This window comes from Pseudopodoces humilis, chromosome 8 (genome assembly GCF_049639895.1).
Source record: "Pseudopodoces humilis isolate 2021_Gansu_Grassland_sample_001 chromosome 8, ASM4963989v1, whole genome shotgun sequence".
Classification (NCBI taxonomy): domain Eukaryota; kingdom Metazoa; phylum Chordata; class Aves; order Passeriformes; family Paridae; genus Pseudopodoces; species Pseudopodoces humilis.
The window spans coordinates 30,081,363-30,106,022 of NC_142207.1; the positions used below are offsets into that span (position 1 = coordinate 30,081,363).

General features: G+C 43.7%; 1 protein-coding gene across 4 annotated transcripts; it reads left to right on the forward strand.

Moving 5' to 3' along the window:
• The first annotated feature begins 456 nt into the window (after window positions 1-456).
• On the forward strand, window positions 457-24,363 carry STAT1 (signal transducer and activator of transcription 1). Of its 4 annotated transcripts, none has more exons than XM_014259069.2 (26): window positions 478-528; window positions 651-707; window positions 807-942; window positions 3,090-3,218; window positions 3,844-3,988; window positions 4,660-4,758; window positions 6,137-6,232; window positions 6,911-6,989; window positions 7,596-7,687; window positions 7,911-8,062; window positions 8,320-8,478; window positions 9,380-9,472; window positions 9,908-9,967; window positions 11,121-11,150; window positions 11,239-11,332; window positions 12,223-12,264; window positions 12,716-12,799; window positions 13,358-13,456; window positions 13,932-14,067; window positions 15,846-15,901; window positions 17,050-17,144; window positions 19,178-19,317; window positions 20,455-20,640; window positions 21,176-21,251; window positions 21,685-21,787; window positions 22,325-24,363. In XM_014259069.2, exons 4-26 carry the CDS (start codon window positions 3,091-3,093, stop codon window positions 22,346-22,348), a joined length of 2,268 nt encoding a protein of 755 aa, XP_014114544.1. In that variant the 5' UTR covers window positions 478-528; window positions 651-707; window positions 807-942; window position 3,090; the 3' UTR covers window positions 22,349-24,363. The 4 variants fall into 4 exon arrangements, with proteins under 4 accessions (XP_014114542.1, XP_014114545.1, XP_014114544.1 ...); XM_014259068.2 differs by having other exon boundaries at window positions 506-528; window positions 786-942; XM_014259067.2 differs by having other exon boundaries at window positions 457-528; window positions 651-942.
• The last annotated feature ends 297 nt before the right edge of the window (window positions 24,364-24,660 follow it).

Genomic DNA, 24,660 nt, shown 5'->3' on the forward strand with positions numbered 1-24,660 from the left:
CTAAGTTTACCAAGCAGACCTCGTATTTCTTTCTTTCATGGAGTAAGACCTGCCTCCTCCATCTGAGGAGAGAGGGGGCACAGAGTACCCTGGAGACCCGCAACAAAGCCTGGACTTGAATATGCCGGCCTTGTCGGGATATTAACACCGGACAAAACCCAAAAAGGCTGTGCCGGGACAAGAGACAGCGACACTGGCCCTGAGAGCATAGCTTGCAAGAAATGGGAAGGGATGGGAGACAACGCTCAGCCGCCTGCAATTGGCGCCTAGAGAGGCAAAGCGGGCATGAGTGGCGGAGGCCGGAGCCGGAGCCAGGAACCGGATCCAGCAGCCGCAGCCCCCACACTGCCCCCAGGGCCCCGCTGGTTTCGCTTTCGCCTTCGCCTCCCCGGCCCCGCTGCCTTTCCCAGAAGTCACGTGACGCTCCCACCGCCCGGGAACGCCCCAGGCCCGCCCCCGCGCATGCGCACCTGTGCGCGCGGCTCCCCGAGCGCAGCCGGCGCCGCGGCCGCGCCGAGCGGACCCGAGGTGAGGGGAGCGGGCTTGAAGGGCTGTGGGACGGCACCGGGAGCGGCACGGCGGGGTGCTGTCCGCACCTCGGGGGATGGCGGGGTGAATGCCCGGTCTAACTAAAGCTGTCGCTTCCTCAGACTGTCCCTGCCTGCGGGAGCTTTGCGCTTCGGTGTCTGCAGCTGGGGAAACAGGAGGTATCTCCTGGCGGTCTTCATTCCTGGCTGGGACACCCCTACCCTTCTGTCGCCTGTTGCATCCGCTCCCAAGTGCAGATCTTGGCTCATTCTCCACAGCTCACGCTCTCCGACGCCTCTCCAGACCTGCCCTGTCCGGGAGCGCTCGAAGCGGACCCCTGTCCCCGGCACGGCGCTGACGCTCATCCCTCTGATCCTGTGCCTCCAGCATCGCTGGGCAGCCTCCTCTCAACAGGTGGGATGCTGCCACCCGCGGGGCTGAGCCGGCCGGGAGCGGGGGGAACGCGGGCCGGCCGAGGGCAGGGACTGCTGCCCGCGCCCTTTGCTCCTGAGCCCCGCCGCGTAGATGGGCCGCGATGCCCCGGGAATGGCAGGAAAGGAGGTGGAGAAGGGCCGGGAAGGAGTCCTGGGGTGCATCGGGTGGTTGAGAAGGGCCAGGAACGAGTCCTGGGGTGCATCGGGTGGACATCGGGTCGAGAAAGGGGATCAGCCACCTCTGCTCAGCCTCAGTGAGGCACATCTGGAGGGCTGTGTCCGGGTCTGGGCTCCTCGGTACACCAGGCGCTCCTGGAGAGGGTCCAGCAGAGGTCACAAAGATGTTGAGGAATCTGGAGCACTCTCTGACAAGGAGAGACTGCGGGAGCCGGGCCTGTTTAGTCTGGAGTAGAGAAGACTGAGAGGGGATCTCATTACTGCATATAAATATCTCAAAGGCAGGTGCTAAGAGGATGGTGCCAAATTCTTTTCAGCGGTGCCCAGCGACAGGATGAGGAGCAGTGTCCACAAACTAAAACACAAGTTCCACCTCAACATGAGAAAGAACTACTTTACATTGAGAATGGCAGAGTACTGGAACAGGCTGCCCTGGGAGGTCGTGGAGTCTTCCTCTTTGGGACTGCTACAGCATACTCAAATGCTGTGTTAGCTGTAATCTGAAAAGTGCATACATCAAAAGCCTCAAAGCCCTTACTTTAAGCCTAAGATTTTTAACTCCTTTGCTTCTCACACCTAGCACACACCACTTATTACCTGAGGGCACTGCCATATAGAAACGAAAGGGTTTGGTAGGAAGGGGCATTGAAGATAGTCCTTCACCCTGATGCTGCCCTGTTCTTTTGGATGGGTCTTATAGGCAGCCATTGAAAGACAATGATGTGAGTGGATTTGCATCTCACCACCGTATTCTCAGCCTGGGTTTTTCTTTGGAGATATCTTTACATGCCATTTCCACTACAAGGTGATAACCTGCAGCTTGGAAGACTAAGTGATCTGCTTCTAAAGATGACACGTCAGAGCTAAACCACTCTCTAAACCACTCTCGCAAAAGTGTCAGGACTGAGAGAAACCATTCTGTACAGTCTTAGTTCATTTAAGCACCCTGTATCTGCTGCACAGGTTACTTGAATTTAGCCTGAAAATATGATCATGAGAAGTAAAACACATAGAAAAAAACATCTTTCCAGTAGTTCTGCATTTAAAGTGACTTGTCCATTTTCAGAGCAGGCAAGTGTGGACACAAATAGCAACTGAAAATGGGCGCTTAGAGGGATCTCTAATTTTTCACGCAGACTCTTGGGGCTGGGGACTACGTCTGTACAAACAAAAGGTGATACTCCACGTTCAGGATCTCAGTTATGTCAAACACACAGGTCCTCATTCCCATATCTCTGCTAAGCAGGAGAGCAGTGACACTAGCAGTACCCTAAATGCCATGAAAATGGGTTCAGAGGAAAAGAAAAAAAAAGAAAGTACCACACAGCTACTCACTTCCCCTCCTCCTCACATGGTGGGATGGAGAGAGAATCGGAAGGGTAAAGCAAGGAACATGATGGGCTGAGATAAAGACAGTTTAACAGGTAAAGCAAAAGCCATGCACACAAGCGAAGCAAAAGGCAGGTGTTCAGCCATCCCAGGAAAACCAGGCTGCATCACACCTAACAGTGGCTTCCCTATCATGCAAAAAGTTCCCCTTTCCTCCTCCTTCCCCCAGCTCTATGTGCTGAGCTTGATGCCACATGGTCTGGAATGTCCCTTTGGTCAGCTGGGGTCAGCTGCCCAGCTGTGTCCCCTCCCAGCTCCTTGTGCACCCCCAGCCTCCTCACTGGTGGGGTGGGGTGAAGAGCAGAAAGAACCTTGATGCTGTGTTAGCCCTGCTCAGCTACAACAAAAACTTCCCTGTATTACCAACACTGTTGCCTGCACAAATCCAAGACAGCCCCATACTAGCTACTGTGAACAAAATAAACTTTATCCAACATAAAATCAGCACATCCTCCAATTTTGTCAATGTTCATGAGAACTTTAAATTAATTATTTTTCACCAGTTCAGTCCAGATACTACTTCAACATTTACACTGACTTTTTTTTTCATCCCTTCCTCAGAATGACTCAGTGGTATCAGCTACAGCAACTTGATTCCAAGTTTTTGGAGCAAGTTCACCAGCTATATGATGACAGCTTTCCTATGGAGATCAGGCAGTACCTGGCACAGTGGCTGGAAAACCAGGATTGGTAAGCCCAGAAATTAATTAGGCTTTGGGTTATGTGATAAGCAGTGCCCTCAACCGTGCAGAATGCTGGGGAAGCAAGCTGCTAGGTGATCCTTTGCTGGTAGGATGCTTCAGTAGCTGTGTGGGTGCTCCAGCCTGTGTTCCTGCCCCTCTTCAGGGCTTTCTAGAGGGGCCTGATACTTGGAGCAAGTGTCCTTCCTCATAATGCTCTCAGTAGTCTAGAACAAAAGTGGCTGTTTTAAGACCAGTTAGTTACTTGGTAACATCAGTCTCTCACTCTTCAGAGACTCTGAACTTCTGCCAGACTTTCTGTGGAGTGTCTTCTCTTTGAGGAATGGTACAGCATGCACATGCATCAGGGCCACTTTAAGGTTCCTGAGGTGCATGGAATGAGCAAATGAGTTTTAACAGAATATGGCAAAAATAATGGAGAAACAACATTTCTCTATCGAGGAAAGTAAAGTCAAAGTTAAGAGAATGAAATTGGCTTACATTTGGAGGTAATTTGCAGTGCTTGCATATTCTACAAATAGAGTTGGGGATTAAAAATCAAGTACACCTGTATGTATTTCTTGGCTCTTGTATTGGAAGTATATTTAACCCAAGCATGCTTTAAATGATTCTAGGGAACATGCGGCCAACAATGTATCGTTTGCTACACTGCTATTCCATGACCTGCTGTCGCAGCTTGATGATCAATTTAGTAGATTCTTGATAGAAAACAACTTTCTGCTGCAGCACAACATAAGGAAAAGCAAACGTAATCTTCAGGTACGCCTGGGTTCTGTATCTATACATTTGCTTGATTTGCTTCAGTGCAATTGGAGGCCTCTAAGCAGCTACCCTGGTGTGAGGGATTTCCACAGAGGATGTGTGAGAATCCCGATTTAAAAGCCAGAATTCACGTGTTGCTTCTTTTTTGATTTGCTACACTTAGAAAGTTGCAGTTTAATTATCCGTGCAGTTACAGTTTGAGAACTCTAGGAAAAATAAAGCTCCCAGGGTAGCACCATCCTGAGCAGAGCAGGGCATTACTCAAGCCACAGCATGTTTCAGGTTTGTGTGCAGGTAAAACAATAAGGCTGAATTTGCATCCAGCCTGGATTGTGTGTTAAACCAGCAGCCCTACCAAGGTGTGGGAGGGTGGCTCTTGAGGGATGAGCTCTATCTAGGACTGTAGGGCACCTAGTAATGTCTCTGACCCTTTCCTGTTGCTTTGTGCCAGTCCTGTCTCCCTGTATGCCAATGAACTACAATGGAAACTGGCTCTTGGAGCTGGTTGTGGCCGTCACACCCTGTAATCCTGAAGCAGGCTATGACCAGTGCCTTCCCTGAGGCTCATACATGGGTCATTCCCTAATTTTTTTGACAGTCCGAAGGTTACTGAAGGACAAGAAATTATGTGTATGGACTTTAAAAATAGACTGTGTCTCTAATGCTAGGATAACTTCCAAGAAGATCCAATACACATGGCAATGATCATCCACAACTGTCTGAAAGAAGAGAGGAAAATACTGAACAATGCCCAGGTGTCCAATGAGGTAACAGTCTTGAAATGTCTGCTGCAGTTGTATCCTCTCCCTCTCCTATTATTTGGGACAAGAGAAGTAGATGAAGACCTGCAGGGGAAACAGGCTGTCCTCTCTCTGCCCAATAAGAGGTTCCTTAAAAAAATAGACAAGCGAGCCCTGATATGTACCAGCTGAAGAATGCTAATTTGTGCCAACTGGACAGCATGGCCTTTTTCTGCTGAATGAAGCATTTGAAAGATAAATGGCCAGGAAATAGTTTTTATTCTTTGAGTGATGTAAAAGCTGTGCTGGTTGTTTTAATGCTTCTGTAGTACGATGTAGCCTGATGTGTTAATTGGACTTTATTTTAATATAAAGTTTATATTTTATATTTATATAGTTTATATTTTAATATAAAGTTAATATATTTTATTTTAATATAAAGTCTAAATCATATATCCAGCAAGCTTTTAGGTTTGTTCTTCTGCTTTTTACTCCCCAATTTACTCTCTGTTAAGCAGCTGAGCATGCTTCTTTGGACTATCTCTGAAAAAATTATGCATCATTCTCCTTCCCAGTTGTCTCCAAGTATTTCTGTCTATTTCTGGTGGTGTTTTGGGGTGTTTTTTTAGTGAAGCTCTTTTCTTTCTTCTGAATTATAGGTAAAGCTGTATCTCCTCCTTCACCTGTTCTCCAGCTTCTCACCTTTTTTTTTTCCCTTGCAAGAACTGTTTTGCAATAAAAATTCTGCAGTTGGGAAAGGCATGCAAAATGTATAGATAGCTGTAATCCACTTATGTAGAAATAAAGTGATGACTGGCCAAGCATGTTAATTTCCAATACTGAAATACCTCAGTTTATAGCAAGGCTTTGAATGTGCAGTGTGGGAAGAGCACTTGGGCATGGGCTTTCAACAAGGGGCCCTTTGCAACAGTGTCCAAAGCAGCTGCTCTAAGAGTGTAGCCCTGACAGAGCCCCTGTAGCTGCAGCACAGCTGTTCAGTCCTGACATGTGACATAAAGCACTTACTGCTGCCTTTCCAGTATGCAATAAATGTGGGTCATCAGAAGGGGAAAGGGAATTACAGAGTGGTTTGGATTGGAAGGGACTTTAGAGATTATCTACCTTCCTCTAGACTGGGTTCCTCAAAGCCCAATCCAGCTTGCCCATCACTTCCACCACTGACTTAAATCCAGGATGGGGGACCTTCGGCAGTTTACCAAAATAAAGACTTTGTTTCTTTCAAATTCACCTGAATTTGATTTTTTTAATACTAAAAAAATTTCGTATGATTCATCTGAACGAGCCACGCTTCCTTAGGTTGTTTGTCAACAAATGTCACTAATTTACATTAATGAAAAAAACTTATGGGTCACTCTGTTTTGACTTATTCTACTTCTTCCCTCAGATGGAAGTAGGCAGTGTACAGAACACAGCGACTGGGATGCCAGACAAACACAAGGAGCTTGATGCCAAAGTGAGGGCTGTGAAAAGCAGTGTTACAGTAAGTATAATATAACTTTTCTCAGTAGTGTTTTTTTTGATTTGCAGATGTTGAAAACTAGACTTGATAAAATGACAAATAAAAGTGAGGTAGGGGTTTGCAAGTCTATAAACCAGGGATTGCCTGAACATAGGTAGTACCTTTTGCCTAAATTTTAGCAACAAAAGCATTTTACCCATCTGAAATACTAACAACTGAGGGGAAAAGAACCTCTTAAATCATAACTGACCAGTTTGTTGCTAGCTACAAGATGTACCTTTTTTAGCATACAGATGTTTGTCATAATGCAGTCACAACAGAAAGCTTTTCTCCAAACAGTACATAAGAATTTGGAAGTTTAAAATGCTACGTGCTGTTCCAAGTTTTTCCACTGTAGCCTAGATTCTTCTAAACTCTGTGAACTTTCATGGCTGGACCACAAGGGCATTTCCATACTTTATAATTAACAGATTTCAGTTAGTTGAGAAGGAGGTAGTTAGTGAGTAGAAGGTGATGAAATCTAGGAATATTTCCTGTTAGGGAGTTCCAGGAAAAAGCATTGCTACAAAACTGGACTTCCATGTCTGTCAGGGCTGGTACCAGGCAGTTCTTGAAAATATTAAATTTTCATTAATGCAATTAATTTGCATTACTTGAAAATATTAAATAATTGTGTTCACCCTCACTCGTGTCTTACAGGATGTGGAGCAGGACATCAAGACATTAGAGGATATGCAGGATGAGTATGACTTCAAATGTAAAACCCTGCAGAACAGAGGTGAGTCATTTTTCAAGGACATCCGCTATTGCGTATGGTTTGTCAGAGTAAACTGCTCTTTATGTCAGGGCATCGAGCCTAATGATACACAGCCAGACTTACTGGTAATGTCCCTTGTTGATTAACTCTGCTTCATACAGAAGCCTAAATTTCTGTATCTGTCTTTTGTTCCAAGTAAGAGAGCTTCCTTGTTAACACAGCATTCCTTTGCCCTTTACATCCCTTTGCCACTAGAGGTAGCAAACCCTGTAGGTTCTGTGACCATTCAGCCATACACTTAATTAGTGATGTTTCACAAATGGCAAACCAGCTTTAGGCTTTGTAGGCTCTTGTGTACCAAGGGAAACACACAGAGTCCACACTGGTTTCATTATACAGCTCTGTCTCTGTTGTCAAATTCTTTGTTCTAGAAAAGGCTTTGGTTTCCAACACAGCTTGGCAGAGCTGACTATCCCTTAGAACAGGGACATGTTCAGAAGGTACTAAGGGAAGCAGTGAGCCATGATCATACTTTCTGTATTTGTCCCCTTCTTGCCTCAGCATTTCACCCAGCCATTCTTCTGCACTCCTTCAGCTTTACGTTCACAATTCGGACTTTCTTTACAGAACACGAGTCTAATAATATGTCTCAGGAGGAATACAAGAAAGAACAGCTGAATCTCAAGCACATGTTTTTATCACTGGACTGCAAGAGAAAGGTAGTGTTCAAGTTTTCTTTCAGAAGTCAGCAGCTCTTCATCTTAAGGACACATTAATTTTCATTGAATTCACATAAATTAGCAGTAGGAAAGGTTTTTTAATGTCAGTTGAACTGAGGTCTTTGCAGAGTTTTGCAAAACAGATGAGCACTAGCTAAAAGAGTACTTAGTTCTCCTGTATGAAGTATTTCTAATAAACAGGGTAATCTCATATCCTCTGTAGGAAGTGGTGAATAAGATAGTGCAGCTGCTGCAGAGCACAGAGCACACACAGGCTGCCCTTATTAATGATGAGCTGGTGGAGTGGAAGCACAGACAACAGACAGCATGCATTGGTGGGCCACCCAACGCCTGCCTCGACCAGCTGCAGAACTGGTAAGTCTTTTAAGACCACAATTTAAACTGTGTTGTGAAGGAATATTACATCTAGGAAATAGACTGATTATTTATATTATCCGTTTTCTTTCTGTCTTGGCATAACTACATTCATTTTATTACTTCACCACATTTCCATTGAGCACAAAGTGTAATCCAGGCACTGCCACATCCTCAGGGACAGTCACCTGGCTGGTGCATGTGCATTACTACAATATAAAAATGTGCTAAAAGTAATAAGGTCATGTCAATTGTAGGTTCACCATTGTTGCTGAAAGTCTACAGCAAGTTCGTCAGCAGCTCAAGAAGCTTGAGGAACTGGAACAGAAGTTTACCTACGACCCTGATCCCATCACAAAAAATAAACAATTTCTGCAGGACCTAACACACAAGCTTTTCCAACAACTCATCCAAAGGTAATAGACCATAAGGATCTTCTGATGTTACCATTAATAAACAGATGACGAGCACCTTCCCTACTGTTCCCTCAGTATTTCCTGGATGTTATCTTTTCATTTTCCAAGGTTTTCCTAAGTTTGTAAAACATTAAATTGAATTACTGTTTCTGAGATTTACCCCATCTAGGATTTCCACAGGTTCAGGCCTATGGAAAGGGCTCAGTCATTATTGAAGTTAGCAGGAACTTTGCTGCAGTACACATTGATTACAGAGTCAAACTCCCAGTCTGTTAGTCCACTTCTCCCTTCCAGGCTTCAATCCTGCAAAGTTCAAGTGAAGAGAGGCAAGAAACAATCTGCATCAAGCTGTGCCTAAGATATGTACACAACTAGATTCTCCAATCCTTTGTCACTGGACACATCAATTTGAGACAAAAATTTGAGGTGTATCAAAACAGGATAGCCCCAGAAGTTTGTTGCATTGGGTTAGCTATCCCTCATCAAATCTCCTGCTAGTGTATCCATCCCTTGGGCATGTGTTGTTACACAGCACTGTCACTGTAAGAATGCAAGAAGCCCTGGGAATGGCAAACAAAGCAACACTCCTCACTTGCACCATGCTAATTACAGCACAGCATTTCCTTGCTGTTTGATTTCAGGGAAGTGTGATGTAGCAATCTTCTTCCTCGAGCCATCAATGTATTCCAGAAAACCCAACACTTAAAAAATCACCGTTTATAGCCCCATTGAAACTATTGAAAGGAACTGATTCACACACCTCTGTGTAGATTGAAACTGAGTGAATAAAGTCTATAGTATTACCGGTAAATCAACATTCTTTTAAAGTTCACTTTTAAGTGGTTTCTTATTTAAGAACAGCACAGATAAATCTAGTGTCTCTAATCTGTTCTTCCCATAGCTCCTTTGTGGTAGAGAGGCAGCCTTGCATGCCAACACACCCTCAGAGGCCACTAGTCTTGAAGACGGGAGTGCAGTTTACTGTGAAGCTGAGGTATGTTTTCCCCTTTCCCTGTTTCTGTTTTGTGGTAAGGCTCTCCTGTCACTGGCTTCCTGCAGCCAAGAGGTTGCACAGCCTGTCCTGCAGCCCAGGGGCTGAGATCAGGAGGAGGAGCATGGCCATGGGCAGGGGCTTCTTTCTGGCAGAGCTTAACTCACAATCAGTTTTTACCCTTTCCCAGAAGTGGGGTGTACCGAGTGTGTAACAAAGACAACCAAACAGCAAGAAGACACATGCAGAGCACTTTGTCGTGCCAAAGAGTAACTCATTTGCCCATTTAGTTTTATCTCTAAATGCTGTCTTGTATGGAGCAAGCTTGGAGCCTGAATGTGGCCCCAAGTGTGCTTAAGTATCTGTGGTAAACAACACAATCCAAGAGAACCCATATTTTTCAATTGCTGACATTAAAAAAAAACCTTCTCTTTCCAGATTGCTGGTGAAACTGCAGGAACTGAACTACAACTTGAAAGTGAAAGTTTTATTTGATAAGTATGTTGCATTTATTTCACCCTTCTTCTGTAAAGGTAAACAGTCCCCACACTCAGGAACACAAGAGCAGTCATAAGTGTCGAGTAGGCCAGCAGCAAGCTGGTTCTCTGTGGCAGCAGGTACATCCTTCCCTTTTCCTTACACCCCCTTGCTCTAAATCTTTCTCTGCCACCAGAGACATGTCACAAAGTGCAGATGGTCTCAGCTTCTCACCATCAGCTCCACAGAGGAGAGCTCACTACTGCTAAATCAGGCAGGGGGCAGCACCTGGGCAGCAGCCAGCCTGCTGCGGTATTTCACCTGGATTAGCATGAGGTGACAGTGTAGAATTGGACTCCACCATTTCTAGTCACATAATTCAGTCACATCTCTAGAATCCCTTACTTTTTGGATAAGTATCTAGTAAGGAATATAGCTATCCTCAAGCTGCCTTTGTATTAGGGGTATAATCTGCCTACCTGTAACATAGGACATGTTCTTAATCAGAGAAAAAAATCACAGCAGTTAAAACAGATTAATACCAATCTTTTGTATTTTGTAAGCAGTTTGGTTGAGTTTTGCACTTACTTCAAGGGCAGGGAAAGAAATTTGACAGGCTGTCCAAAATAATGACAGGGACTGTGCTTTCAAGAAAGCAAGTGGGTTTTTGTCTTCCCAGACAAGTAATCTCATTCACTTGAAATGACTCTAGGGTCCAGAAACATGCACAGAATAGTAAAAAAGTAAAAAGGATTCTTGTGTGGTTGTGGAAGGTGAGTCTTTGAGATGTGCACTAGGTAGAATGCAACTCCATGAAACCCCAAGTGCTGGGAAAACCAATTCAAGTGAAGCAGCAATTTATTCAGCAAGTTTAAAAGCAGGTTTGCAGTGGCAGAACTACATTTTTTTTCCTCAGATCAAGAGTTAAAATCTATACAGTAAAAGAAAGCACTTTTGATTCTGAAGCCTCCATAGCAGTATCAAGCCTCAGTAAAATACAGTAAATAATTATTTTGACTGCTTGAACCAATTGCCTGATCTTTTGCACAAGAATTTCACAAAAGCCTTTTACCAGTTCTCAGTCAGCTCTGTCAGCTACTAAAATATGCACATTTTCTTTGTCTGTGGCAGAACCTTTAAAAGATTATTTTGTCTTTTTCTTTTTTCTTGACAGAGATGTAACTGAGAAGAACTCAGTCAAAGGGTATGTGGCATCAGAGTTTGATATATTAACATTAGGTTCCTTCAGTGAATGTGAGATTTAATTACATTTTCCCTCTCTCTTTGTGTAGGTTCAGGAAATTTAATATTTTGGGAACAAACACAAAAGTAATGAACATGGAAGAATCTACTAATGGAAGCCTAGCAGCAGAATTCAGGCACTTGGTAGGGAGTTGGTTTTTTCTTTCTGTTACTGATAAAGCCACTTAATTTTGTAGTAGAGCATGGTAGGAAGGAAACAAATTCCTTTTGTTATTGAAGTCATCATTCATTTTTGTGTAAAGAGGAACTGTGATTATCTCTCCTTTTTCTTTGTTCTGTCCTTTTTAAAATATTTTGCCTGTTTCAATCACAATGCAATTGCTTGTCACTGAAAAGGGGACAGGAATGCAAACAAGAGTATTTGCTGCCATACAGCTTACGCTGCAATGGTTTCTTTAGAGAAGGAAGTTAAAGCCTAGAAAGGCTGCTTTGGGTCTTTCAGAGGAAGGCCCCTAGATAGGGAAGTCTGGAATAGTTTAAAGAGCTTTGAGGCTGGAAGATGAAAATTGTCAGAGTGCGCAGCTGCGAGAAAGTCAGTGCCTTGGGCAGACTCTGCAGCACTTCTGATCTGCAGATTCTGAGGGAACAGGTTGGTTCCATCGCTACAACAGGAAAGGAAAAGTGCAAGCCCAGAACCAGGGAACGTGGAACTCTGCCTTTATTGTCCAGAACTGAGACTGTCTAGAGTTTATCAGCCAATTCAGAGAGGTGCTTTGATAAACCAGTAGTCCATCTGATCCTGATTTCATACTGCTTCTGTTCTTAAAAGGCCTCTTGCATAAAAGCATTGCATCATAACCGTGCAATATCTTTTTTCACAAATGAACAGCTTATAAAAGGGTAGTAGTTACCTACAGTTTAATCTTTTGGCTCCCACAGCTTAGAACAAAATAGAATCAGACAATAGTGCAGCAAGTTTGCATACAGTTGAGCAAGTGGAGCATGCAGACCTCCTCTACCACTTCCATTTGTGGCTGCCATAAATGAGTGACAGGTTTTTTGTTCGTTTGCAGCAACTGAAAGAACAGAAAAACACAGGGAGCAGAACAAATGAGGTAAGCAGCACTAAGCTTTCCTTTGTAAAGTTTTAGCATAATACTAACAAGGTATTCATTTAAGACAATGCCCTCTGACCCATGACATGGGATAAGAGATCATAGAAGTTCAGTATTTCTACAAAGCGATCCATGTAGGAAGAGTCTGCAAGGAAAACTACTGCCAGAATGGCAGTGAGGGACTCTCCCACACTGGCATCTGCCTTTAACAGGGCTTCCTGGCAAGCACAGATTTTTCTATGGCTTATAGATAGTAGCCACAAAAAAAACAAAAAATGTGCCTGGAGAGGCAGTTTCAGAAAGTCATCACTGTCACTTGACTTTGACCTGTAAGCTTTTGCTGAGGTCTAGAGCATGTGACCATGGGCAAAAAAGGGTTTTCCCCATGATAAAGCCCCATTACTTCACCCTAGGAGTTTTCAATGCCTGAAAAGTTTTATTTTCTTTGAAGGGTCCTCTCATTGTAACAGAAGAGCTTCACTCTCTGAGTTTTGAGACACAGCTGTGCCAGCCTGGTTTGGTAATAGACCTAGAGGTAAGTCTTAGATTAAACAGATGGACTTCAGTTCCTGCATGTCACTTATGCTGACAATCTTAACTTTTTTCTCTTATTTTTTCTCTTTTTTTTTTTTTTTAAGTACTGGGATATCAAGTACTTTCAGTTATTCCAAATCATGGGAAAGACACTTCACAACAACTCTGTATAGACACAGAGAGATAATTCTGTCAGATCTCTGGGTAAACAAGAATAGATGTGCCTTGCAAAGTGTCTGATACCTAGAGGGCTTAAGCCACAGGGTTGGTTATCAGTTTACATTTATTTCAGAAGCAGTCTGCTATGAACTCTACTGTCGCTATCAATGCTGTCATAACTGACACTAAATAAAAGTCTTTATTAGACAAAAATCACCCAAGTCTTTCCAGTATTTAATCATACTTTCTCCCCTACATACAAACTTCTATTGAAAATGTCAAGATTATGCAAGCATGGAATTAAAACAGAAATGGGTTTGTGGATAATTGCAAGGAGGTTTATGGCAAAAGTGACAAAAACAGTGACAAACTGACATGTTTCCTTTTGTGCCTCTTTCAGACCACATCCCTTCCCATTGTTGTGATCTCAAATGTGAGCCAGCTTCCCAGTGGATGGGCTTCTATCTTGTGGTTCAACATGCTGTCTACTGATCCCAAGGTATTTGCAAGAAAAAAATGTTTTATCAGGTATTATGTCTAATTTTCAAGCATTGTTTGCAAGTGGCTGTTGCATTTTAGCTCTGCAGATGATTCTTAGTGAGTATCAGGTGTAGAGAGGAGCAGTGACTTCCCTGACCTGAACAGAGCAATGTTTGAAACCCATATAAGGGTAGTATACGTGTATTCAGGATATACAGCACACAGTGAGAAGCCAAATGAACATTCAAGAACTCCATTATGATGCACTTGAGTACTCCAGCAATTCTGCCTGCTGGGAAGACATATCCAGAGCCTCAGAGTTTGCTTTTCCTAGTGAAGAGTGCCTGGAAGAATAGCTCCTTGCTTCTGCAGGTTTGTCTCAAGCTGACATCCATTCTTAAATCTGGAGTTTGTTTTGGCAATACAAATACTCAAGTGGCATTCTAAAATTAATGTTTGTTAACTATAGTTTGTATTTTTCTCTTCCATTCTAGAACCTGTCCTTCTTTCTGAATCCACCTTGTGCGAAGTGGTCTAAGCTTTCTGACGTTCTGAGCTGGCAGTTTTCTTCTGTAACAAAGAGAGGACTTAATGCAGATCAGCTGAGCATGCTGGGAGAGAAGCTTCTTGGTAAGGTCTGCTTTCAGTACAGATGGCCTGTTTGAATTGAAGCTAGTTCTGCACCTTTTCCTGCAACCCATTTTAAGTTTTCCTTTCCTCTCACAGCTTTCCCCCTTCTGCAATGTAACTTTGTAGCAATGAAGCATTTTCCACTTTTCAGTATGGCAGAGTTGTAAATGAGATCATGTCACGAAGAAAGCCTGCCATTCTAACTTGGGAGTTTTATGCATTAGAGCAGCACAGACTGGGCCTAATTCTGCTTTTTGAAGTAACACTCATGTTTAGTCAGTCTTTGAAGTGGATGTTTCTTGGCATCTCTTGGGTTTTGTTTTTAAATCCACCTCCATTCATTTTAACTTCATGAATGCCCCCAGCTACAGTGGGGGTTCACTCTGCATAAACACAGTTGCAGTATCAGCACACAAACACTATGAAACTGCTAAAGGATATCAAACTGAATTATCTCCCACATGAGTGTCCTTAATAAAAGCCCCATCAGCCATGGGTTTTGTTTCCAAACTCCTTTGCAGTTTGCCTGAATAGGCAGGGCACTTGACACTGCTACTGATTTTGCACAGTAGACTCTCAATGAAAAGTACTGTTGATTCAGTATATTTCACCAATTAAGTTTCAGGAAAAAAATATATTTAAAGGTATTTCAGATTAGTGTATCTAGGTGGCAAGTACAGCATTCCACTATCTAATTCCCCCAAGACATAAGATCTGACAAAAACCTGTTAATTTTTTAGATTACTTTTCGAATTTCTACAAGGAGAATATTTTTTTTTTGTTTAATTAATCAACATAAAGAGACCAGTGATATATTTCTGTGGCAAATTTGCATTTCAGAAGGACAGGGATTTTGTTGAGCTCTGGTAGGGTTGCTACTTCAGTCTTATCTTATAGATAAAAATATCACCCAGCTGAAAAAAAATCTTGTTTGCTGAACACCATATATTCAGGATTCCTCAGTGGAAGGAGACAGAACCAGCAGGGTGCCACAGTACAACCTGGCTGCAGTGTGAAAGTTGACAGAATCTTGATCTCTTAACAGCAGCACTATCAGTTACAAGCTCCCTAACCCAGTTTATTTTTAGAAAAATGACAGAGAAAAGAAGATTTATTGAAAGCCATAGCATGATGTTTAATGGGAAGAGTTTGGCTCTGACTACAGTCAGGGTTTGCAAAGCTCCAGCTACTATAGGCCCAGCATAGGACTTTTCTTTGTGGTTCAGATATGGTTATGAAACACTGCAGACATAAAAACAAAGCTGATGGAAACAATTGCAACTGGAGTAAGATGAGTCTGTGGCTGGGGTAGATCTAGGAGTCAAGAGTTTTTGGGGCAAAGGCCTGCTAATCACCAGAATCAAGGTAGGAAAGTGCTTAATCTCAGAGAGATGCTGCAGGGTCTGCTGAGCCTGCAGAGGAGACTGTGGGCTGCAGTCTTGTTGTGCTGGCAAGAACTGTGCAAGGATTCAGGTTCCTTCCTGGAAGCATTTTGAAGCTGGCACGTGTTAGGTGCAGCGCAGCAGGGAAAGTGTCAGGATGGATTGGTTCCCATTCCACAAGGGCTCACACAGGTTTGGTTATTGCAAAACCTCCCAGAGAGAAACTTTGCAACCTCCCCTGCAGTAGTTGGGAAAGCACAGCAGCCTGCCCTTCCTTTTCTTTCTCAGTCCAACAGCTGACTTCCAAATAAACACTCAGAACTTGGTTTTCTAAGTACTTTTAGCCTTACTAAGTAACTTACAGAACATGACTGAAGTCAAATTTATTGTATGCAGGGTCAACAAATGGGGGATCTCAGGACGGCCTTATTCCTTGGACAAGATTCTGCAAGGTATGCACAGTTTTAAAAACTGAGATGGAAGAGGGATCTCATTTTATTGTGGGTTTTGTTTGGGCTTTTTTTGTTTGTTTTCCTCCCCAAGGTGCCTACTTTTCTAGTAGCATCCCCTAATTATACTAGGCCTTACATGGTCATGGTAGGCTTTATGGATGGTGAGGTTAAAGTAGCAGCAGGAGGAAAAAGAGCTTGCAATGGCAAGGAGATGATTTTGAGACTGTTTTTGTTACGTTTAAACTCCGTAGGAAAAAAAATGTATCTTTCAAACACAGCATCTCCATTATTATTAATATAGCTGCTATTAATATAGTAGTTCTCCATTGTGACTGTTGCCAAAAAAAATAGAAACAAAACAACCAGCAAGGTGAACAATTCTTCTGTATCTTAGTGAAGGACATTTCCCAGACCAGAAGAAACTGGATCAGGGTAAGGACTAACACAGGGTGACCCCAGGAGGGGTCAGTATGATGACAGAAAGCCGCACCATGGAATTTCACAACCCTGGCTGAAGGAAGACAGGACTCTTTACATGTATTTTTTTCTTTGGCTTTAGACCCTAAGCTGGTATGGATAATTAGGAGACCACAGCAACCAGGAGCAGACTCCAGGGGAAGAGCAAGGCTCTGGTGACCTACAAGCACTCAAATTCATTGATACAGATGCCTGTTCAGACACTGAGATCCAGGTCTCAACAGAAAGCGCCTCTAAGGTCTTTTGCTCGCCAGCCCGGTCAAAAACCCCAGTGGCATGGGTCTGCATGTCCAACAACTCCAGTAGGGATAGCACCCAGGCAGGAGCAAGAGCCTTTTTTCTTCTCTTAGACCAGTGCTCTTGCCTGTGAGAGGTGATGGATCACATATTTGTGGGTACTGGAGGCTCAGACAGGCAGTTTTCTCATACTGCCTCTTGCCTTAAGATTCAGTACATGATTCATTACCAATAGTTCCTGTCCTTCTGGAATGGAGAGACACAAAAAGAGAGTCATAAGAGAATATGGGGGAGGGGAAAAAAGAGAAAGGGAAAAAAACAGAAGTAGGCAGTGTCAGGATTGAAACCTTGTTTTCCTCTCTGCTTAACAAAATTCATGTCTCATCCCTGTTCTCCCCCCTCGCATCCCTGCCTTTCTATATTCTGAATTTCAGGAAAATATAAATGATAAAAATTTTCCCTTTTGGCTGTGGATTGAGGGAATCCTGGAACTTATTAAGAAACATCTCCTCTGTCTCTGGAATGATGGGTAAGACCTGAGTGAATTTAAAGATGTGGTCATTGCCTCTGACCTCACTTTTAGGCTGGTAGTTGCAGCCTCAGGTTGGGAGGTTGGTTGTGAAGAGGGTGGATCTTGAAACCAGAAAAATCTGAAGCAAATGAATTCTAGGAGTGAGGAATCCTCTGATGAAGTAAGAACATCAGATGACTGAATTGTCCCATTTCAGTCACAGAGCAGGGCTTTGAATGTTAGATTAAATTTTGTTTTGCCTATGCTCCCACTGTAAGTCCATTCTTTCCACATTCTAGAACACAGCCAAGAAAAACTGAAGCACAAGAAAGTACAAGTCCTAGTGATATCCATTTAAAAAACCCCAAACCCAACTCCCTGCCCGAAGAGAGTTACTGTGAGCTGCCTGGAGGTGGCAGCAGCCAGACTGGGAATGCCTGTGTGCACCGTGGGCCCAGAACCCGGCAGTCTTCACTGACTCAATTTAAGAGTATTACAAAGTAGAAGGACTCTGCCAGATGGGAACACAGTTCCATTTGCCCTTTAATACTGGTTTAGTAAACTTTTCATTCTGGGATTTCAAATTTCGGAAGTAATTCTGCCCAAACTAGGCTTATCCAAAGTCACAATCCTGTGTTTTAGCTTTAGCCACATTATGAAACCTTATCAAACAGCACACTCACAGTGGAGCATCCTAGTATCCCACACTTCTGCAGGATCTACATCAGCAGGAGTGCTTTGCCTTGCTACATTCAGCAGTGGGCTTCACATTTTTACCCCCCAGCTCCAGAAGAATCCTGTCAAAGCCCTGTGCAGTACAAACCTTGTTTCCCTGCCCCAAACCTCCCCCTTTCTTTGCTGAGGGGGCTGCAGTGCAGTGGGAATATTTGTCACCCTTACTGAAGCAGAGTGGCAGTTCTGGGATTGGGATTACATGTGGATTTGGTACAGCCTTGAACAGCAGAGATTCCCCTTGTCTACAAAGGAGTAAGTAATACAATCTGAGGAGCACTTGCCTTTCTTCATACTTGAGAGATAGGAAGGCAGAAGACTTCCCTTATACACAGGATATTGACTACTGAACACATTTGTTACCTAAAGCATTTAAACCAACCAAAACACAAAACTCGCCAATCAAACCCCCAAACCCCATAAAACAGGGCAGCTTAAAACGTCTGAAATTCTAAGCTAATTTATTTAGGGGTTTTTCTGTGCAAAATCCATTTTCCCTAACTTAATGCACACAAGGACAGTCACAGTACTCAAAAGATCACTATTCATGGATTACTTTGAGGAAAAAGAATCAGAGGAGAGAAAAACAAACCCAAAATAACAACCAAAAAAAAAAAGCAAAAACCCCCAAAGCAAAATACCAACCAACAAAAACCAAACAGCTGTGGCTTGGCCAGGGTTATACCCTAGTACTGACTTGAACAACTCCTTCCCCAGTACCTGTCAAGATCAATCAATCTCTTACAATTACCACACTAGCCTCCTTGTCCATGCAGTAACATTTGCTGAGCACAGTGAATAGGTCACAAAAGTTTAACAGCTCCTGTTAACCTTACATGCTCAAGGCCCAAAGCAAACAACCCCACACCTGTAAGAGTGTAATCTGGCAGCTAGCAAAGTTTGTTTCATCAGCCAAAAAGGAGGAACAATTCTTAGCACACTTTTGATGTTAAAACTAACTGCTAGCTGGGATCTGACCCAGTCACATTCATGTAACTTCACTTCTGCTCCCGCAGCCCAGCTTTGACAGCAAAATGGACAATCTCTTTAGTTCCAAGTTCAGAAAGACATTTGTGTAAGCCCTCGGGCCCAAGTGAGAGTGCTGAGGGGAGCTGTGGTGATTCAGCTGCCACGGGGCATGAATCACCACCTGACTGCAGCCAGTCAGTCCTGCTGCCAGCTGTTCACAAGACAAAGCCTTCTGTGAGGCTTTCACCAGTACTTCAGCTCTTTTAAGTGAGGAAAGCTTTTTAGTTTTCCTAGCACAGCTTAGGTTTTATGTTGGGGAGTAACTCGGCTCTTTCTTTTCAACATTACAGCTGCATTGTGGGCTTCATCAGCAAAGAGAAAGAGCGTGCTCTGCTGAAGGACCAGAGCCCAGGAACATTTTTATTGAGATTCAGTGAAAGCAGCAGGGAGGGAGCAATCACCTTTACCTGGGTAGAGGAATCTCAGAACGGTAAGTCAGTAACAGAGAACATTTGTTGATCTGCTTGCATCAGAACAAGAACTCTTTATGCCCTTCTCCTCCACTCTGAGGACCAGCACCTGGCAGCAGCAGGGCACAGGCAATAGCAGGGACATACCATACTTAAGGTAACTCAAACCACACAATTAATTGATCAAGGTTTCAGCTAGGACAAGTAGCACTTCCCAGGTCCTGCTTCTGGCCTGGAAGTTGGGTAAGAAAAACTGCCTGGATCCCTGTCTTCCCTGCCTCCTTAGGCTCTGTCCCAGCCTTTAGTACATACATACCTGCATCTCCTTCTGAGCCCAAGTGCACCTTTTGTTCCTTCCTTCCACATTCCCCCGAGGTAAATTACATACTCTCTTCATTTTCCAAGTCCTTCTCCTTCCTCCCCTTATCCAAAAGGATCAGTGAAGAGCTTGTTTCTCGTGCTTTCTTAAGGAAGCCTGAAGGCATCACAGCTACAAAAAGTTAAAACCTCCCTTGTACCCAGTCAGGGCTCCCCCCCTTACCACCCTCATTACACAGCCCCACCTGCCAGCATGGGGCAGCTGTTGGCACTCCACTTTGATGAGCCCCAAACCAGCAGCAGGTGGAAGAGAAACTGCTGAATGTACTTAGGTGACTTCTTTCCCTTTGCTGCCTTCATACCTGAGACATCCAAAAGTTAAGGAAAAGAAGGCTGGTAGTAAATGGAGCATTCAGGAAGGCTTCTATGTCTCTCTTGATGATTCATAAAATTCTCAAGTGCTGTATTTGGATCCAACTGCCTAATAGGCAGCAGAGTTTGAATTACATAATTTGGAAGAAGGTTAAAAAGGCAGCTCAACCTAAATTACTTAATGAAATACTGCAGTTAATTTCCATGGACAAGTCACACCAGTCATTCTGAATACAGAACACACCAAGAGCCATCACTGTGTGCTATTCCCCCCCATGCCTCCCTACCCCACAGAACAATTATGCTCCCTTTGACAGGCATTAAACACTTCCTGCAGCACTGTAGGTGTTGTCCAGGCAAGGCTTTTGCTCATGCGAATCTGAATTTGTGGAAGTGGCTGCAGCTTTTCTGGAAAGACTTTCAGAAAAAAAAAACACTTTAAGAACTGCTGCTTCTCTCCTCTGCAGAGCTGCAGTTCCACTCAGTAGAACCCTACACCAAAAAGGAGCTCTCTGCCGTGACTTTCCCCGACATCATCCGCAATTACAAAGTGATGGCAGCCGAAAACATTCCTGAGAACCCACTGCGATTCCTGTACCCGAATATACCCAAAGACAATGCCTTTGGCAAATACTACTCCAGGCCTAAGGAGGGTGAGTGCTATGTGGGGCTTGTACCTTTTAGCTTGTCTGGTTGTACCTGAGCTGCTGAAGCACTGCACAGTTTCTGTGGCATGGGAAAAAAGGGAGCAGTTGGCCTGAATGCCTTGGCAGCCTGACCCATGTTTATAGGTTAAGAAAAGAGCCATGATCCATATTTATAGGTTAAGAAAAGGTCTGTTTTTTAAACAAGCACAACATGAGACCTAATCAGACCAAAAACTGAACCCCCAATTGTTGCTGACCCTCCAGCTCAGCTGACACGTGAGCCTGTGAGCTGTTCCAGAAATGTAGGTTCCCACTAACAGCCCAGACCATAACTGGCTGGGGGAGGGGTTTCTTTGCCATTTTCTGTAGGAAAACAGGAAAAACTGACTAAAAATGGAATAAATTAACCAAAGTGCTGTAAAATGCCAGAGAGATTTGCACATTATCTGGGTCATAGGCTATATTTTTGGTACAATAAGGATGAAAATGTGACGTAAACTTGCTGAAAAAAAACCCACAAGCTTTTTTTCTCTCCTTGAAGCACCAGAGCCAATGGATTTGGATGGTCCCAAGGGAAATGGCTACATCAAGACTGAGTTAATCTCTGTATCTGAAGTGTAAGTTCTCACAAAAATGCTGGATTTTTAAGAACTGATCGTAAGATTTTAGCTGTAGTTCATGTCCTTTCATACTCTTTAAGCTGTAGGTGCCCCTGTCAAGTCTTTCCTCTTTGAGAATCTGATCACAACACATTAATGCGCTGCTGTGTTCAAAACACCATTTTTAGGGAAAAGCCCTATACACTTGCAGGGAGTTGTACTGGCAAGTAATTTCTTGAAAAGCACATTCTCAAAGACTTATTGGACTTCTTTGGTTAGGATGTGCCCCCGAGTAGTCTGAGTTTTCATTTAAAACCAGGCTGGCTTTGCAAAGCCTGCTCTTTGTCACAAGAGGCCTGGTTAGTGGCCCTTCAGGCCCTGGAGCCAGGCAGGGCAGTCCAGCTGTGCCTCATTTCTTCAGTGACTGTTAATCCCTGCTCTTCTCCATCAGCCACCCTTCCAGGCTGCAGTCCCCAGAAAACCTGCTCCCCATGTCTCCCGAGGAGTTTGATGAGGTGTCTCGGATGGTGGGCACCGCAGAGATCGACACTGTGGTACGTATCGTGAACCAGCCTGGAGCAGGAGGGTTGAGCCAGAACTTGCTTTTTATCTTTTTTCCCCCCTCTCAGACACGCCTCAGACACTTAAGCAAACACTTGAGAACATGTCTCTTCACAAGCATAGGAAAAGCTGGGGGTCCAGAGTTAGACTGGGATTGCCAGCAGTTGTTTATTCCAGGTGTCTGCAGGGAGAGGGGTGAAGAACAGGAGAGCAAAGCTTCCTGTGTGTGCCTTGCAGGTGGAGGGAAGCTGGGGAGGGAGGAAGGAGTATCCTTGCACTGCCTCTGGTGGGTTCTGTGTGGGGAGGGCCCGAGCAGGAGTGCAGTTTGGAGGTACTGCCAATGCAGTGTTGTCCCTGCAGGCTGTGCTTCAGAAAAAAGAACGAATTGAAGTGATCCCACCCCCCCACCCTGAGCAGCTGAATCCTGAGGTGGGAATCACGTGTGATTGGGGCAGAACTTGGTCACACTCTGGTTAGCAAAGGCTTGAGGGCTGGGCCTGTGTAATGGAGGTTTCCTTTTCTCCCTGCAGATGTGTACACATATTCAGCTCTGAGCTTTGGCTGAGCTTTCCCCGTGTCGTTAGCACGGCCGATTCACTTCACGCATCCTGTGCTGCAGTCAGTGTCTTGGTAACAACACTTCACTTCTTTGGTTTCTCAGCCTGAAGGTCCAGCAGCAATTTTAGCTAATGGGAATATCAACAGCAGCAGCCTGAGCAGCCTCCTTAAGAGCATATCTTCGTTTAATTAGCAAGATACTGTGCATGTCTTTGTTTAATTAGCAAGATGCCAGAGTGGAGGAAGAGGAAGGTGGGAATGTGAGCTTCTCAATGACAGTGATGGGAAAAACATGCATTCATTGTTTAAAGGAATTAGTTAAATGTTTAAAACAGTTGACTGTATATAGATGTTACAACATTACACGTTGATTTTTTGTCTGCATCACAAAAGGGAAACACTCTACAGGTAACATGCCACACCAAATCCATGTTCTGCTGAAGTTTGTTGTGCTTTTAGCTCTTCTGGGCATGGCCCACTGAGAGAGCAGAAGCCCAAAATGTTACCTGCATTTCATTTTTGCAATTTTCACAAGGCATAATCTTGTGTAGGATGTTTAGCACAGTCTTTGTCAAAAAGAGCATTTCTTAGGACACCACTTTTAAGCTGCATTGGCATATGCTGAGCTTGCAACCCAAGATGTATAATCATGACTAAAGCCTCTGCAGACTGCAGTCATCAGACAAAATCAGAATCTCCTCTTAGAAGACTGCAAAAGGCATTGAAAAGTATGTTTTTATTTACTGTGCCTATCCTGCCAAGGTGAAGATCTGGTCACTCCTATCCTTTGCAATAATACAGACCCCATATAGGTTATAACAGGTGGAATGGAACTCCATTTTCTTATGCATTATGAACCAGGGCATTTATTTAACTGTTAATTTCAATAGCTAAAAGATTTTACAGGCTTTGATACTGAAGTGGTTTTGTAATTAGGGGTAAGGCACAGAAAAGTGAAGAATTTAGTTTATCCAGAGCAATGGCTGCAGGACATGCAGTCTGCAGTGCTTGAAGGATGAAGCTGTGCTTCCACAGAGGAGGAACAGGTTTGTTTCTCAGCACGTTTCAAGGCAATTAACAACTCTCAGTTAAGAGGCAAGGCTGTTCTAGGCAGCTGCTCTCTCTCTAAGGGTACCTATTATCACAGGCTGCTAATTAGCCCGGAGCTGAGCAGAGGGGCTGCAGAGCACCTGTGCTGCACCCCATCTGCCCAGGTACAGGAACAGGGCTGCCACTGTGGGGGGCCCTGCCTGAGCAGGGGGTTGGACAAGGTGACCTCCAGACCCATCAGCTGTTGTTTGGGAAGAAAAGGACTGCTCTTCGGTTTGGTGTGTTGTGCCCAAGACATCTGATGCTTCCCTGCAAAAGCTTCAAAGAAAAAGGACCTAGAGCATGTAACACACGTATTTAAATGAAAACAATACAAACTGACCTATTTTTGGTGCCCTGGGTTACTGAGATTAACAGTGCTACAGGAAATGACTTAGTGCTTTTTTCTTACTGTAACTAGCTGAAGTGTATCTGTTGCTAATACAAAAATCAAGTTACCTGTTTTTTGAGCTATGCTTTGTATTCATGTTCTACATGTTATTACCTTTTTGCTTCAGTTTTGTGGAACTTAAAGCAGTGGCCTTATTCACAGCCAGTAGTTCTAGAAGCAGTGATTTTTCCTCAGTGGAATATTCTTTTATATATTTTAAATAAATGGAACTGTCAGTTGCCACTTCTGTTCTATCTCTCGTGTTTTGGCTACTTCTATTATAAAGTGGATGAGCCAGTAAGTATTTTGCTACTCTGTATCTCATTTTAAACTTGTTTGCACAACTAAAGAGTTACAGTTCGGAAGCCCAAGGCAGTATTGATGCTTTTAATTCTCTGCATTGGTGCAGGTGTCTGCACTGGAGTTCTTAGAAGGCGGCTGTTCACATTTTTTTATTACTGCTTGTATCACTTCATTCATTTGTTTCTATCCCCACACAAACTTCAATAAATTGAACTTGACTTTCTGTAATTTGAGTCCTCAGTAGCTGATCTTTTTCTCATCTTTGTGGGCTACCAAGCTGGACCACTGCTGTTTTTCTCTGGGACTAGTAAGTGACAAAATCCCTCATCTCACACTTGTCAGGCTTCTATTATGAACTGTACAGCCAGAAGAATAATAAAGGAAAGAAACTTGGTGTGATGAAGGAGAGCAGGAGTAAGGCAAGAGAAAGCTAGACCTCTTCACCTGGCCAGAATTCCAGCATTAACAAAAAGCATCCAGTGAAAGGACACAGCTCTGGCAGGGTAGGTTTCAAAATAAATACCA

Coding starts and splice junctions, on each gene's coding strand:
- STAT1 (XM_014259067.2), top strand. CDS start 3,091: ATGACTCAGTGGTATCAGCTACAGCAACTTGATTCCAAGTTTTTGGAG. Junction 8,479..9,379: donor TTCCAACAACTCATCCAAAG/GTAATAGACCAT, acceptor TTCTTCCCATAG/CTCCTTTGTGGTAGAGAGGC. Junction 15,902..17,049: donor CTTGGACAAGATTCTGCAAG/GTATGCACAGTT, acceptor TCTGAATTTCAG/GAAAATATAAATGATAAAAA.